The 16,712-nt window shown below is 44.8% G+C and overlaps 1 protein-coding gene across 3 annotated transcripts; it reads right to left on the minus strand.

Moving 5' to 3' along the window:
* Positions 1 to 416: 416 nt before the first annotated feature.
* On the minus strand, positions 417 to 14,090 carry lg18h5orf22 (linkage group 18 C5orf22 homolog). 3 transcript variants are annotated; one of them, XM_086272148.1, is made up of 10 exons: positions 13,826 to 14,089; positions 12,252 to 12,397; positions 10,226 to 10,375; positions 10,008 to 10,141; positions 9,154 to 9,467; positions 6,601 to 6,663; positions 3,675 to 3,796; positions 1,149 to 1,215; positions 899 to 1,038; positions 417 to 811 (listed from the first exon to the last, which is right to left on the minus strand). In XM_086272148.1, the coding sequence occupies exons 1-10, from the start codon at positions 13,892 to 13,894 to the stop codon at positions 655 to 657; spliced, it is 1,362 nt and encodes a 453-aa protein (XP_086128274.1). In that variant the 5' UTR covers positions 13,895 to 14,089; the 3' UTR covers positions 417 to 654. The 3 variants fall into 3 exon arrangements, with proteins under 3 accessions (XP_086128274.1, XP_086128277.1, XP_086128275.1); XM_086272151.1 differs by lacking the exon at positions 13,826 to 14,089 and adding an exon at positions 13,097 to 13,114; XM_086272149.1 differs by lacking the exon at positions 6,601 to 6,663 and having other exon boundaries at positions 13,826 to 14,090.
* Positions 14,091 to 16,712: the final 2,622 nt, after the last annotated feature.

Raw genomic sequence — 16,712 nt, forward strand, 5'->3', positions numbered from 1 at the left:
ACTTCAAGTGCAAAGAAAACCTTTTTCTTTCTGAGCGTTTGGTAACATTACTCTTATTCAGAATCATGTATAATGTTGAGTTGGTGACACATTCCTCATCTTTCACTAATCTGCCAAGATCGAAAACGAGTCACGTCCATGCACACAATCTGGGTATAAGAATCACTTGTATTCAGCACAGTTGGACGGTCATGATAAGCTGTATCAGTCCTCAGACAAGTGATGCCGAAGATAAGCAACAGTCGCACAGCGACGGCTCAGGACAGCACGGCGAGCCCCGTTTCTCTCCAAAGCCAGAATCAGCTTCTGTAACGATCACCCATTCACTCCGCCCTGTGTGATCTGCTGATCACTCTTACTTCCTGGCACCAAACTGTTGTGGAAATTCAGTGCATTAAATAAAAGAAGTCACGCTGTTAGAGTTATATTTGAGTTTATTCTTGCAAGAAGGAATTCAGTCACAACAAGGCTCTCCTGCACTGTCCCGGGGAATTCCCAAACAAAGGATCCAGACCCTACTTATACACAATGTGGGAGGAAATCTCCAAACTATTTGTCCTGCTTCCAACACTAACATGCTGATGTGTTAGTTTTTATCTGCTGTGTTTATCTTGATAAAATCATCCCAATGAGAGATGTGGTTTTGTGTATCTGTTAGGATCCTTGTGGCAACTGCTCTCCAGTCTCTGTGCTGCTGTTGTCATAGTCTTTGTGTACGTCCAGTGCTCCATACAGGCCCTCCAGCATAGCCAGTACTCTCCTCTGGATTGAATCCACCTGCTCCACTGGGCAGTATTCATCCAAACTGGACCTGAAAACACACATGAAGATAGTTAGACCCTCTTTCTGTGTCACTACACTGTTAAAGGACATTTAACCATCTGTGGAGCTGATTTACCTGGACAATGTCACCAGTGTGGGTTTGGGAAGGACCTTCAGGAAGAGCTGCACAGCTGAGAGAAGTCTGCCAATCTCTTCATCAGAGCTGATGTGATGAGGAAGCTCGACTGTGTCGCAGGTTAACCCTGCCTGGTGAACCTGAGGGAGGAGTGATGAGGCGAGTTTATTCATATTTATTTATATGTTCCCGTTCACTAAATATAACTTTATTGCTATTATTTATTATTATTATATACAATTATTATTACCATTTCATAGTCAGGGCATGAATTTCTTGCCTTTAGACTGGAAACCAGTTGAGGTAGTGAATCCATGCTGAAAAACACAGAAACAGTAAGACGATGTGGGGGCTGCTCATAGAGGCACACTAGCTCATCCCAGGCAAACAGATTCTTTCACTCACTGGTTAAACAACTGTAATCACAGGGGTGTTTGTTGCTTCAAAGAAATTTAAGGTGGAGCTGGCTCAAAAGCTTTCAAAAGGCTGGTGTACATTCGAATGGGTGACACGGGTGGGGCTGTGATGATCGAAGCTTGTGCCGACAATAATCAGGACAGAGCCGCGCTCCTCTGAAGATTCGTTCTGAATTTGTGGAGAGGACGAGCTTCAGAGCGAATGTCAACACACAGCGCGTGGAAATGTTGGCACAGCTGTAGAACAAACACCCAGACCAGATCTGTTCGGGATAGCGATGCAATCATTTCCACGCCTCTCTGCACCCCCATACCCCGCCCCCTTAGAGGCCGCGTCCATCACAGCTGCAAAACTTCACTTTTCTGTCATCTATCATCTCTTTACTGCTCACTCACAGTTTCTAACTAATTTCTCAGACTTTGTATCTGACTCAGTGTTCAGCTTAAATACAACCATGATTTAATCTGTGTAGACCAGGGGTCTGCAACCTTTAACACCCAAAGAGCCGTTTGGATGCGATTTCCACGCAAAAGAAAACACTTTTATGCTTTGTGTGAACAACTAAGGTGTGCTGCTTATGAAATCCATGAAGTGCTACAGAGAAAATTACATGTTATTTATGTAATGAACACATTTTGAACTCTTAAAGAAATATAACAAAAGGAAAGCTGAACTAAAATGATCCAGAAAAAAACAATTGTGAGCCGCCCTCATATCTCCTTTGGGCTTTTGGAGCCTTGACCTGACTTTTAAAAAATAACTGGGGAAAAAAGCTCGATGCTGCTGAAAGATGAAAAATAGATATTTGCAAAATTCTGCCTAAATATGTATTTTACCAGGTTAATGTGTGTGGCGGGGCGTGGTCTGCAGCGCCGCTGCAGGGGAGGTGGACGCACCTGAGCGGCACCCGCAGTCACGCCTCGCCGCCTTAACGTCTGTGCTCTCTCTGCTGTTGTGTGTCGGGCTGTGAGCTGCAAAGCTACAGCCGGCTGTGTGCGCACAGCAACCGTGTGTGAAAGGTGGTCAATAAAGAGAAGCTGTAAAGCGTGTTCATGCAAACCTCTGCGCACAGCGTCTGCAGGTCGAGGCTGTACTTTCATCTTCACGCAGGACTGTAAGCTGTGAGGCGTGAGCGTGTTTGTCTTTAACATAGTTCACGGTGGAGCTGCTGACATAATGTGGATCAGAAGATCCATAACTGGCCTACCTGGGGTTGAAAGTCTCGATAAATGCAGGCGTTTCGGCGGGTACACCGGCTTCCGCCAGTGTGACGCTTATTTTGAGCGATGAAAAAATAAGAAGATAAAATTTTATTTTTATATTTCAATATCACAATAATCTTCCAGTTTAGAACTACAAGTTTAAAAAGAACTAATATAAATAAAATACACTTCAGCTAAATACTTGTAATTTATTTTCCCAAACCACGCGGAGCCGCAGTATAAGGACTAAAGAGCCGACCCCTGGTGTAGACAGTAAAAATGATGGTATTTAACGGGAAATGGACTGATTCTGTTTCATGGTGATTTCTACTCTCCAAAGTGGCAAAAACCCTAAACTAACACAGGCCTGATTCTATTATGGAAATCACTGCGTGCTAATACTTACTGCCTGTGCACAGAGTTCACTGTGTCACATACAAATACAGGTTATCATGCAAAGAAAAGGCCACATGTGAACTACAAATGCCATCATATGTGGAAAAAAGGTTTTATAAGATGGTCTGCAGCAAACTAGAAAACTGCTCTATGGTCACATTAATTTAAATTTGAAACCGTTTTTGGAGAGCATGGATGAACATGTTCCTCAACAGCAAAGATGCTACATACAAAAAAGGCTGTTTATGAGGGAGCGTGAGGTCCTTCAGTGTCTGCAGCAGAATCATGGCCCATCAGCAGAGGTAAGTGTGGTCTGGTGAGGCGCAGCCATGAAACTCATGAGACAGATTAAATAAGCCATAAGGCTGATCTGTGGTTATGAGGACACTTCTGTTCCTCTGTTTCCACCATGGACACGACCCCAGCAGCTTCTCTAACAGACGGCTCCAGCCCCGTCTCACGGACAGAGAAAACCTTCAACATCCTCTGCTGGCACAGAGACGTCTGTCGGATTATCAGATTAGTATTTTATGAACGTTTCACCCGCTGGAACAAAATCAGGGATAAAGAAAGTACTTCCTATTCTCATGAGCATAAAGCACAGGGACAGCCAGCTGGGACATTATAAAAACACATTCACAACTTTTCAGCTTTACCTTCAAACAGCTCAGTGTTTGACCAACGCACAAAGTTCCCCAGCTTTCGTTCCTCCTTTGTTACGCCTCTAACTTTCAAGTGTCTGTTACAGAAGATTGATTTACCCAGGGTTTGTGGCCCAGCGTGTAACCGTCTCTTCTCCATCATCATCCAGTAGATCAGCAAATGCTGCTTCCAGGTCTTCTAACTGGCGTATACGATGATCTACACACTCACCGAGCTCCTCCTTAAAAGCACACAAACACACATTCAGTGTTTATTTGTTTTGCCTTTAATGAAAGCACAGCGTTAAGATTTCTGCTCAATAACAACACAAGAGACTTTCCTAAAAGCACAACATCTTTAAGGAACGCAGCGTTGCCTGTGCTGGTCAGTGTTCAGGTACGTTCTCTGTTTCTCCTTCTACTCTGCATTTCTACAATTAGCTGAAGTATTCGGATGTCTTTGTACAGATACAGCCGCTCAAAGCTGCAGCCGCCAGCTGCTGGAGTTGCCTTGGGGCACATCTGCTTTGCAGAGTGTCACCAAGAGTCAGCTATAGATGATTTTCTCAGTATAACTGTACGAGCTGTCCTGTAATATAAAGTGCAATGAGTGCTGCTGTGATTTGGTGCCATGTAAACAAACCTGCACTGAATTTGGATAGCGTTCACCGTAAACCTCGTCGCCCATCAAAACTTCCAGTTAAGTTTTGAAAATGTGAAATAAATGGATCAAACTTTACTGTCAGTTTGACCGTTCAGACATTTACAGCTCAGATCACCAAAACTATTGACAGGAAACAGTTTAATAATAATATTCCTCGTAGATGCCAAACCAGATGTGGAAGTTATTTCTGAGCCGGGTAGAATTTCATTTTCATGTAGATGTTTGCTGGGTCGTTACTTCTTCAGGCCTCTGTTTGAATTATAAACACATCCTTCATTATTCTTTAGATTTTATTGTGCACACTGTGCAAAAGTCTTCAGCGACCCATAATCCTCTGTGTTTTGTATACAAACCTTCTGTCTGGGCTTTATGGAGGCATCTCACAGTCGTTCTACGGACACCGACTGCTTTTTAAATCATTTTCGGTCCTGTCCTCGAACCTTAGAGGTAATGTTCTTTCAGCAGCGTTAGCTTGATAGATGTGCACTGCGTTTCATGTGGGCAGGCTGGGTGTTTGGAAATGTGAGCAAACAGCAACCTCATGGTGCCTTCAGGAAAACGGGACATTAGAAGATTAAAAAGAAACTAAAAACGAGTCTCTACGACAGTCGTGGTCAGAAGTTTTGAGAATGACGCAAAAATGAGTTTTGAGACAGTTTGCTGCTTCAGTCTTTATGATGCAATTTGCATATCCTGCAGAATGTGATGAAGAGAGGTCAGAGAAACACAAAGTCTTTCTTTGCCATGAAAATGAACCAACAAAGCCATCTCCACTGCACTGCATAAAAGGACCTGCTGAGACTAACGAGCACCAGGCTGGAGATCCTCATGTCATGCTGACTGCTATCACTAAAATGAGGGTGATGCTCAAAATCATTGTTCTTCCTGTTAACCATGGTTACCTGCAAATAAACATGTGCAGCCATCACTGTGTTGCATAAAACGAGCCCAAGAAAGTCCAGCAGGCGCCAGGACCGTCTCCTAAAGATGGGATGAGAGTGCCACCAGCGCAGAGCTTGCTCAGGAATGGCAGCAGGCAGCTGTGGGTGCATCTGCACGCACAGTGAGGCGAAGACTTTTGGAGGATGCCTGGTGTCAAGGAGGGCAGCAAAGAAGCCACTTCTCTCCAAAAGCCCATCAGGGACAGACCGACAGTCTGCAAAAGGTCCAGCGAGTGGGCTGCTGAGGACTGGGCTAAAGTCCTTTTCTCAGATGACGCAGTTTTCTGATTGTTCGGGGCAGCTGGAAAAAGGATTGTCTGGAGAAGAAGAGGTGAGCGCCACCATCAGTCCTGTCTCATGCCAACAGTAAAGCATCCTGAGAACGTTCATGTGTGGGCTCGCTCACAATTTTGCCAAAAAACACAGCCATGAATAAAGAACGGGACCAAAACATCCTCCCACAGCAACTTCTTCCAAGAACAGTCTGCTGAAGAACACACAGCCTGTTTAAACATGGCGGGGCCGTGAGGCCAACGTGATAACCAAGTGGCTCGGGGAATAAAACACTGAATGTTTGGTCCAGGCCCAGGAAACTCCCCAGACCTTAATCCAACGGAAAACTTTGGGCCAGTCCTCCAGAGGCAGGTAGACAACGAAGACCCACTAACTGTGACGAACTCCAAGCCTCGATTAAAGAACGGATCACCTCAGTCAGGAGTCAGACGCTGATCGACAGGGCAGACTGCAGAGGTGGGGCCAACACTGCAAATACCGACTGTTTGCCCTGCAGCAGCAAACTGTGATAACCAGTACTTGTACTGCATTCTTTTAAAAATGGGATTTTAACAGTAACGCAAAAATTTAATGTGATTCATTTTATTAAAGTGTAAAACACATCGATGGCTGAGGACGTGTTCCAGATATACCAATAGCTGTCATAATCAGAATCCCTGAACAAAGTTATAGAACTATACAACGCAGCAAGCCTGTAAATGAATGCGCCTCCACACTGCTCCCCCTGCTGGATACAGCAGACATTGCTACTGCTTCTCCTAAGTGTCTCTTAGGGACCTTTTAATCATGGTTGCATCGTCCATGTCACAGGTGGGGACATTATTACGGCCGTGCATCAGCTGCAGCAGGTCAGGATTCATCGCGGTGCTGTCGTTGATGATGTTAAGTGTATTTGTACATGAGTGGAGCGTCACACTCCACTCCTCCACAGCAACAGCTAACAAACACACTTTTGGAATCAGCTCTGGTGTCTTCCTCACTCACACGTGTGTTCTGTACTAATTTACATTCCTCTTTAACACTATTATTAATTCCCTTAAATTAAAGTTTAAAGTCTGTGTTTCACTCTCTTCTGTGTCATTCACACATATCTATGGACTGTATGGATGCTTGGTGGAGAAATGTTGTGACTCAAAGGATTTTTCACCTCATCAGCATCCAGGCGGGGCCCTCTGAAGCTGTAGAGCTCCTGGAGGATGGCGTACTCCTCCTGGACAAACAGACAGCATGTAGCTGAGGTGACTGTGTAATGAAGATGAACAGATGTTTTAAATGGACTGATTCTTATACACACATTCACCCATCAGCACACTCGATGGATGCGTCGGAGAGCAACTTGGGGTTATTGTCTTACCCAAGGATACGCAGACTGGAGGAGCCAGGGATCGAACCACCGACCTTGCGATCAGTAGGTGGGCTCTACCTCCTGAGCTACAGCCGCCCCGCCAGTGTAACACATTACATGACAGAATGGATCCAGTGTGTGTGGACTGTGCTGCAGGAGGCTGCTTAACACATTAACAGGGTTTGTACCACACGTTCATTTTTATTGGTTAATTAATGAACTCTCTTCTGCTGCTTCGTCTGGCTCCAGGTTGCATTCATTAAATCTATATATTTAGAAATGGTTTTCATGCAGCCCCATGAAGAAGTCTTAACTCGGATGGAGCATAAACGGGGTGCAGTCTGTCACAGGGCTACGACACCGACGACCATTCATGATCTACAATCACCAGTTAACCCAACCCCACTAACTGCATGTCTCTGCTCTCGGGGAGGAAGCCGGAGAGAACCCACACAAACACGGACAACAGGAGAAGCTCAGGACCTTCTTGCTGTGGGGCAGCAGTGCGAACCACCAACCACACAAATAAAAACAAGAAAATAAAAATCAGACACTTCTGCCTCATCCTGCCCAGAATCAACATCAGGACCATTTGTTTTTTTCACCAACAGACACAAGATGAGGACGTCTCCAACTAAAACAGCTTCTTTCAGTATTAGTTCAGTGTTAGCGTCTGGCCTGTATTCACAAAGCTTTCTCCTGCTACCAGTAGCTGCTTGGCTAGAAGAGAGATCATTCTAAAAATGCCTCAGCAGTGGGATTGTTGCTACTATTGGACTCGGTCTGCTGTGGGGTTTAAAACTACAGCCTCCATAGCTGACCACAAGAGGAGATGGACGGATGTCCACCTGACACCCAGCAGCCTGAAGCTGTACGAGCCACAGAAAGAACGAGGGTGAGGATCCAGGACGAAGCGTCAGGAACACAGCGCCCCCTAGATCAGCTGCTCCATGAAACCCTGAGGCAGTAGGGCTGGGAAACAAAGTCCGGACAGCACTGTGATATTCTGTATGCAGATATCGATACAGGGACATCAGTAACTCTGGGAGTACTCAGTCAGGACAATCACACCACACTGAGACGCTGAGTTAAGTTACAGAGGGTGGTGCTAGCAACATGTGACCCATCACATGGATGGATATATTGCTCCGTCTGCACCGCCTACATGCAGCTCAACTCTAAAACATGTTTCACCTCCACTGAGACGAAGACAGAAAATCAGAACACCTGCATCTATAACTCTTTATTCTGTTAACTATGCAATTGTATTCTTTTATTTAACTGTACTCCTGATTCTGCCTCAGCTTCATCTCACTGAACTTTTTCAGCTTCTATTTATTTTATTGAACGATTCTGCTTTACTCAGGCTGACTTATGTTTGTTACCGTAGGCGTAGTTACCGTAGACACTATGTTTTCCAGCTTTAGGGATAAATACCGTACATTTATCACGCCTTAAAGATTTACACTAAGAACCAAAAGGCCAAAAAAGCACTTCTTCAGAGGCTAACTCTGTCTGTGCTCTGGAAAACAGCAGAAGGCGTGCCAATCGACAGTAATGACAGTGATTCTAAAGCCGGACAAACGTCTAATGCAGTGGAACCCCGACTTACAAAGACCCCATTTAACGAAACATTCAAGTTATGAAGGAATTCAATATTGCTGCCCGTGGTGCAGCAAAACGCCCACGATGCCTTCCGAATCATGTGATAACCCCATGGCTGTCGCACTTGCTGTTCCACGTGAAAGACGTATTGTTGTTGCAGCGCTATTTCGTGTGCTTTACGTTTGCAATTAACCTATCGTTCATTGATAATGGGGCTGAAAAAACTTCAAGTGATTGGAGTGAAAAGAAGAAGCGTGAAGTGCTCTCGATGGAAACAAAGAGAGAAATTATTGATAAATGTGAGCGAGGTCTTCCTCCACCAAGAACTTCGTCTTCAGCCAGCAGCGCCTCACTCAAAGGGCGATGGGAAAAGGTGCCTCGACTTACAAAAATTCGGCCTCACGAAAGACCCTCTGGAACGAATTTATTTCGTAAGTCGGGTTCCACTGTAGTTCAATCCACTCAGATACGCTTCACAGGCGCCCGGCACACTCATCTTACTGGAATCCAAACTGGAGGCCAGAACATACCTTTCCCCCTGTAAAATCTTTTATCATCATTATTGTTGTTTACAATCTTAACCCATGAGCTCGTTTCATATTTGCTATTGTTTAAACTGATGTTGTTGTTTAAGAGACCAATTTAATTCAACAGACTAATAACAATGTTTCACAGTAAAACGAGCTTATGAGCAGAAGCTGAAACAGTGTTTCATCCAGTCCCTGAGGAAGCAGCAGAGTGGACGCGTACCTGTGTGTACAGTTCTTTGAACGGGTTCTTACAGGAGAAGAAATCCAGGTCGACGTCCAGAATGTACGGCTCCGTCTCACTTACAAATGAAGATATTCTCTTCACGATGTAGCTGGTTGATCCTTCATCGTCGACACCGCCTCCTCCTGCGCCATCGCCGTCAGCTCCATCCTCGGCTGTGCTGCCCTCTGCTGGTTGCAGCGAGTCAGTGTTTGCTGACGGAGGCTGTGAGCTGCTGGATTCTCCGGACTTCCTCCGCTCTGCTCGCGCTCTTTTGACTGAACATTCCTCTGTGTCCTTTTCTGTTCTCTGCTCTGAAATTAAATGTCAGATCAAAAAGTAGAAGAAAGGTTCAATTGGACAATAGCAGCGCCCTCTGCTGTTACCACATGCAAACTCCAAATCTCATCAAGAGCAAAGTAAACATATCCAAACACGAGCTCAGATGGTCTCTTTGATCTTTAGTTTAAGGAATGCAGGGTTTTCCAGTCAGGATGACACAGTTTGATTCGTCTGATCAATTTTCCACCTCATCCCATTATAAATGAGCGGCAGCCCAGAGGAGACATTTCTGAATCAGGCCTGGTTTAATGCAGAGGTGCCTGAAGGCCCAAAGATCAGCCACTTCTGCAGATCCTCACAGTATTTCGACAGTATTATAAGACAGTCTTTGTGATTTTATGTAGACGAACATTATTCCGAACAGTTTCTCCCAGACTGGTGAACCTCTGCTCTCCCCGGTCGTGTCACCCAGCACCTCCAGCTGCATCGTTTTAGTACTACTTCATTTTCCAGCCTTTTGCTGCCTCTGTTGCAACTTTTTTGAGATGTGTCGCCGCCATCACACGCAGTACCTGTCAGCGAGCCGTGACCTGCTCTGACGGGATCGACTCGGATCACGCTCAGGCTGAAATGCTTTGGGTTGTCCAGCTGCTCCTCGCACACATAAAGACCATCGCTGAGGAAGTAGTTGTCTGTACTGGTCACTCTGCAGAGACAGGAGAGGACGAAGACAGGAGATCAAGGAGGGACAGAGATGTCTCTTGCTGTACCGTTCTTCTTCCTGTCCTACCTGATGGTGGTGGTGGATGAGTCTCTGCCCACAGTCATGCTGTGTTCTCCCTCTCTAATCTGCTGGGCCCAGTATGGATGCAGCCACACCACAGAGGACACGTGACCGGCGTACACCATCGGCATTATCCAGTTTTCTATACTCAGTTCACTGAAAAAAGGAAAATATGCAAGATTGGGGTGACATAAATATCAGTTCACCCACATCCACCCACACAGTCCACGGCTGCAGTGGGCTCACGTCTCTCAGCTGCTCCCTGCAGGTGTCGCTGTAGCTCATACTCTATACCAGGGGTGGGCAACTCCAGGCCTGGAGTGCCGGTGTCCTGCAGGTTTTAGATGTGTCCGTGATCCATCACAGCTGATTTAAAGGGCTAAATGACTCCTCAGCATATCTGAAGTTCTCCAGAGGCCTGCTAATGAACTAATCATGTGACTCAGGTGTGTTGACCCAGGGTGCGATCTAAAACCTGCAGGACACCGGCCCTCCAGGCCTGGAGTTGCCCACCCCTGCTCTACACCCAACGTCCTCCTCCATCACACAGCATCATAGCGTGTTATGAAGCTTCCCTGTCACTCTTGTTGCTACCCTGCTGTCACAGATCATCCTCGACACCTCGCAGCGGCTCCACGGAGGCTGTCCTCATACACGTCCCACACCACCCTCACTCCTGACCACCTCATACAGTACAACGGCTCCTCTCTTGGCACCATATGATACGTTTACTGTTTATCCAAAGAAGACCTTCTCTACACGTCATCACGACTGCGCTCCATACTGCTGCAGACTGATCGTCTCTCCTGTTCCTAACCTGCTTCCAAACGTCTGTAGCTTCTATTTCCAACAATGAATTTGAGCAACACATCTGTAATGTGAGCATTTGTAAGCTGAACTTTTCACTGCAAAACTGTCTGTGGAAGCGAGTCTTACAAGTTTATATCCAGGCAAAAAGTCGATTTCATTTTGTTTTAACGGAACAATAAAGAAGATTATTCATTACGAATGATTGACTAATTTATTATTTAAATCATTTTACATGCATATCAGGCTCATTCATTCACCACCACGACGTGTGACGTGTTGTTTGAAGAGCTCCCACCAACACTCCTGCTGCAAAAACACAGAGAACAAGCGGTGCAGTGGTTCGCACTACTGCCTCACTGCAACAAGGTGCTGGCTGTGACTCGTGCTGTGGTGGTTCTGTCCCACAGTCAAAGACACTGGTGGTTGTCCCAGTGACAGACTGGTGACCAGAGGAAGCGTCTTGTTTTCTGTTCAAACATCTGAATTTAACCCCCCGTGCCTGCACATATACCCACAGTCACACTTACATGTGCAGGCATTTACTGGTATTTTCCATCCTTTTCCAGGAGCTGTGGGCAGTAATGACATACCTCACAATGCTAAGTGTGACTATTGTCATGAGGCACCAGCAGAGGAGATGGGGAGGCAAACACTCCTCCACACCACCTAACAGGGACCTTTCATTGGCTGTCAGAGCTCAGCATACGGATCAAACTGCTACAATATTAACCAAGACTTTGTGCTTTATACATGTAAACATGGCCCAACTCACACAGATGTACTTCCTACTGAAAGGCTGCATGTATTTATATATCTGCATCAGTCTAATCCTGGACCCTCACCCTGAACACTTCCACAATGCTGACCTGAAAGAACGAGCAGATTGTCACGCCTTCTGTGGTCGGGTTGGTTTGTTTCCATGTTTGGAGCATTTTCAGTCCCCATCTGAGGGACTCTGGACTCCTTGTGGGAGCAAACTGTAGGTAGATCGTAGCTGTCACTTAGTCACACTCACAGCCAACATTAGTCAAGTGCTGAGAACACGACTGCGCCTCTTTTAGAAGTCGCCTTCCTTCACATCTTGTTGTAAACATGTGCAGAGACTAATATCACGTCATCACCTGAAGCACGTCTAGTTAATGTTTACGTCTCATACTTTCTTCCAGCTCTCACCTACGAGGAGCTTTGACCAACACAAGCCACAGTTTGACCCATAACGTACCCGAACAGCTTCTCCTTGTCAAACACTGTGTCAGCAGACATGTTGACAGGGATGAGGAGGTCAGGGTGGGAGTCCAAATGAATCATCTTTATGTTCTTCATTGGCAGATGCCTCGAAGCTATGGCCCGGTAGATGTGACACACCACCTGGTTGAGAAACAGTGAGATTAGCAATGTGAAGCTAATGTGAACGATAATTTTAATATTATCATTAAAAGCACAAAATCTTCTTTGGAAAGGATTTCAACATGACTGACATCATTCGTGAACATTTCTACGTTACAGGATCAGATTACACTGCTGAACATGAGAAACAAAAGCAAAGCATGGAACCATTTACACGTTTAACTTTGCAACCCCTCAAAATGATGCGCCTCGGGTCAGTCCTGCTGTGGCCGAACTTCTCCTGCTTCAAGCACAATGAGATGAAAATGTAGCCAAATAAGTAACGCAGGATTATTACAGAGGTTCATATAATGAGCCTGGTCTGTTCTAGCCCTCGCTGACTGATGCCAGCCAATGGACAAACCTGACTCACTACACGACTGCTTCACATGCTTGGCGCAGTGCGAGTGTGTTTTTCAACAAGGAGTACAAAACATAAACCTGGGCAGTAGATTAGACCACACTGGCTGAACAGTGTGAGGAGGTGTCAAGCTGTTGTTGCTATGGCTATGTTAAAAACCAAGGATATACCGTCCATGTTCACCATGAGTCTGTTAAGGAGAGGAGAACCCAGCGTAAAAACAGACTATGTCTGTGTGAAGGACCAGAACACAACAAACAACCAACAACTACAAGAAACAGTCCTTATTCTTTGTTTTGGTTTAGACATTCATATCTCACATTATGTCACTGAGTGGATTCCTTCATACTGGTAGTGATGAAAAGCAAAGTGGAGACATGCTGTTACGACTCCTGATCGAGCTCCAGTGAGAAACCTGCGTCTGCAGATGGTGTGATGGGTTTGCAGTAACCTGTTATGTTGAACAATCCTATTTCCTGCAGATGACAAAGTGCTTCACCCGGAATCTGAGTGAGCGAGCTCGGACGTTTGCTACAAGAGCAGATGAGACTGCTCAACTCCAAAAGACATATTTAAGGTTTTGCCAAAGGAGTAACCGGCTCACTAAATGGACAAATCACTATTTCGTTCATAGAATGGGATTCAGTGTTTTAGCAGTTAAGACAAAGTAAACTAGATAAACTTGTGTAAAGTTATAAAATACACAATAATGCATCTGTAACAATAATAAAAATTCTCTATAACAACTTCAGTTTTTACTCCAGTGACGTCATGAGTGTCACGTGGACGGACCTGACAGTGATTAAAAGTCTGATAAGAAACACAAATCTATCACTGAGTTCATCAGCTCACCATTTGTCTGACTGTAATATGATATGAATAATCAACATTAATCTGCTTCTGAACACTGGGAGGATTTATCTCGTTCATATACAAACGGAGGTCCACTGTTGTTATAAGAACGAGACGCCGGCTAACGTCTCGTTCGTTAGCTTTAGCAGAACTATGTGGTTGTGTTTCGCTGCTGTGTTCACACGGAGAAGGCTTACGTCGTGGTGGTCCTCCACAACACAAACAGGCAGCTGCTTGTAGGTCCTCTTCAGCGGCACAGAGCTCATTCTGGCCGCGGGGAGCTAACGTCTGAACCCTCGGTATGTAGGTTCATTGGAGGTCGCTAGCACTGCGTTAGTTTCCAGCACATAGTCTGAAAACGGTGGTTTGAAATGTATGAAATTCCCACCGAGTAACAAGTTATGACTCAGAACCAGCGGAACTCGTACCAGCACTGTTTATATGTCCGTGTAGAAACAAGTCAATAGAGCAACGATTCCAGTCGGCATATAGAAATTCAGCGACGAACGGAGGAGAAAAGATTAAAAGTTTGTTTTTATTGAAAAGGAACTCCCAGAAACACAAACGCAAGAGGATCAGTTCACAAAATGCCTGCCTTACAGTTTACTGAGCACATCATCCACGTTGTTGTACCGTGGGCTCAAATACAGCTCACTAGTCTCAAAGCTTGTCATAAAACAGAAGAGTCAGCCACTGTAATCAGTTTATATTATTTTGCTGTTTTTTTATATTGCTTAGGCATAAAAATGGTAATCAAAGTACACGACTTTCAAAGAAATAATGTGACTTTTCCTTACAAACGTAGCAAAGTCTGGACACACACATCCACACTGTGAGACACAGAAGTGGGATGAGTGAAAGTCATGTTCAAAGCTACCTCAAGTTGTCCTACAGGCAGTGTTGGGTAAGTTACTTTAAAATAGTAACTTAGTTACATTACTAGTTACTTCTCTCAAAAGTAACTCAGTTACTTCAAGTTACTCGTTACTTTCAAAGTAACTAGTTACTAGGGAAAGTAACTTTGGTTTTACTCAGAATTCTCTTGTTAATGTGTTGCTTCCATAACTTTGCCAGTCTTCTAGCTTGCTTACTTGCCACAGTGCACTGTGCCACCTACCAATAGAAAGGAAAAGATAATGTGCACATTTCCACGAGAGAAATCCCACGCCTGGACCGTCATTGACTGCTGCCATGATTCTAGCCTGCATCACAGCGTCATGTGCGCCTTTTACATCCAACACAAAAACTGCAGTCGTGGTGCTTTCGATTGTACTCAGAACTCGGAAATTCTGCCTTCTGAATAGGAAGATGTGTAGGTAACACCAGACTGCAGATGAGCTGCATACAGAGCTGGACTGGGACAGAAAATTGGCCCGGGCATTTTGACTAGAGACTGGCCCACCATTATAGGAAAAATCATAAAGCCTTTGAATGAAAACAAACACTGCTGTGACAGTGATGTTCACTGTTTTGATGGTATATATGCATCAATCTATCAATCGTTTGTTGTAAGATTCAGATAATTATTTTTTAAAAGCGAGACATTTTAAATGAGAATAAGAAAGAAAAGTATTTCTTTGTGCCCCCCTCTCCCTGTTAATGCCCTACCTGCCCCCTGGCAACACTTTGCTAGACCCGCCCCTGCACAGTTACCAGCTGTCAGCTGCTTAAAAAAGGATCCTGGTGTTATTTGTCTCTCAGAAACAGTTCATAACTTCAACTCATTCATGTCACCTAAAAGGTAAACCTGTTTCTCCATCACCTGTTCAGCTCTGATGGTTCAGTAAGGACATCTCCTGGTTTCATCTTCATGTTTCCCTCTCACCACATATCCAAACCGACATCATGACCAGCAAACATCAGCTGATACTAGAAATTAATATTAAATAAATTCTAACAATAACTGATCAAGCTTAAACGTGCTGCTGTTGTTTAGCGCGACATCCGCTGGTTTCCTCTTTCTGGCGCAAAGTGGACGATAAACAAACGAGAGAGACGATCAGCTGATCATTGATCAGTTTCATGACTGAAGTAGAAACGGGAGAGGGAGGGGGAGAATGAAAGAAGAAGAGGCAGCTGTGCAGCAAAGACACAGAATAACTCCAGCTTTGTGTCTTTTTCATTGTAGCTGAATTACGGGACAAACTGTTCTTTTTCAGCTCAATAAGAAACGCATAATATTTCTCTGAATACCAGACGGGACGGTTGGCAACTCTAATAACTTATGAACAAAATAAAGTTCAACATCATTAACTTCATAGCACCACCCAGCTGTATAGAAACTCCGTCATGCTAGCTAGCACGCAGTACGGAGAAAGTCAGAATAACGAAAATAAACTCCACCTAAACTTGGTTCATATCTGACCCAGAGAGACTGCAGGTCATAACTTCTTACCTGAAGTTCAGTTCACACTTGGACCGGCGGCCGCGTCCCTTTTCCCTCCTCCACCTGCTGGCCTCCACCACTTGCTAATGTTACTGAATCTGTGGAAGCTCCGCGATAGCCACCACACGAAGTAACGAGTAACGACCCTATCTAAATCCCAGTAACGAGTAACGCGTTCCTGATTTTGGCATAATAACTAGTTACCGTGCTCGTTGCCACAATGATAACGTAGTTACTGTAACGCGTTACTTAATAACGCATTAGTCCCAACACTGCCTACAGGACATCTGCTTTTCAATGACCCCACACTAACAAGAGTGGAGGACTGAGCATGTCCTTAGTGTCACTTTGAACCTTTAATTTAAAAGCTCATAATTTTGACACATTTTTTTAAGTGACAAACTGAATGTGTCTTTAAAATAAATTGTGCTTGGCTTCAAACTGCATGCACCAAAGTTTAGACAGAGCTCTAAACAAAACCATCATTTTCTGATTAAAAGAATGTAATCCGATCCATTAAATATCACAAAAGCTGGCCGCTCATCACCTTAGCACGTCGGAGCAGTATGCATCACGTGATAGAGTGGCTGTGGAGTGCCTGTCGGTGGTCTAGTTGAGCATCTGGAGCGCTACCAAACCAGCATTTCATCTCCAAGGAAGCTATCGCAGCAGGGGCAGATCTAGAAGGGTGGCATGGG

This window comes from Aulonocara sp. 'chitande type north' Nkhata Bay, linkage group LG18, assembly GCF_057382095.1.
Source record: "Aulonocara sp. 'chitande type north' Nkhata Bay isolate Kocher_YH1m ecotype deep benthic linkage group LG18, A_spYH_male_GT1.1, whole genome shotgun sequence".
Taxonomy (NCBI): domain Eukaryota; kingdom Metazoa; phylum Chordata; class Actinopteri; order Cichliformes; family Cichlidae; genus Aulonocara; species Aulonocara sp. 'chitande type north' Nkhata Bay.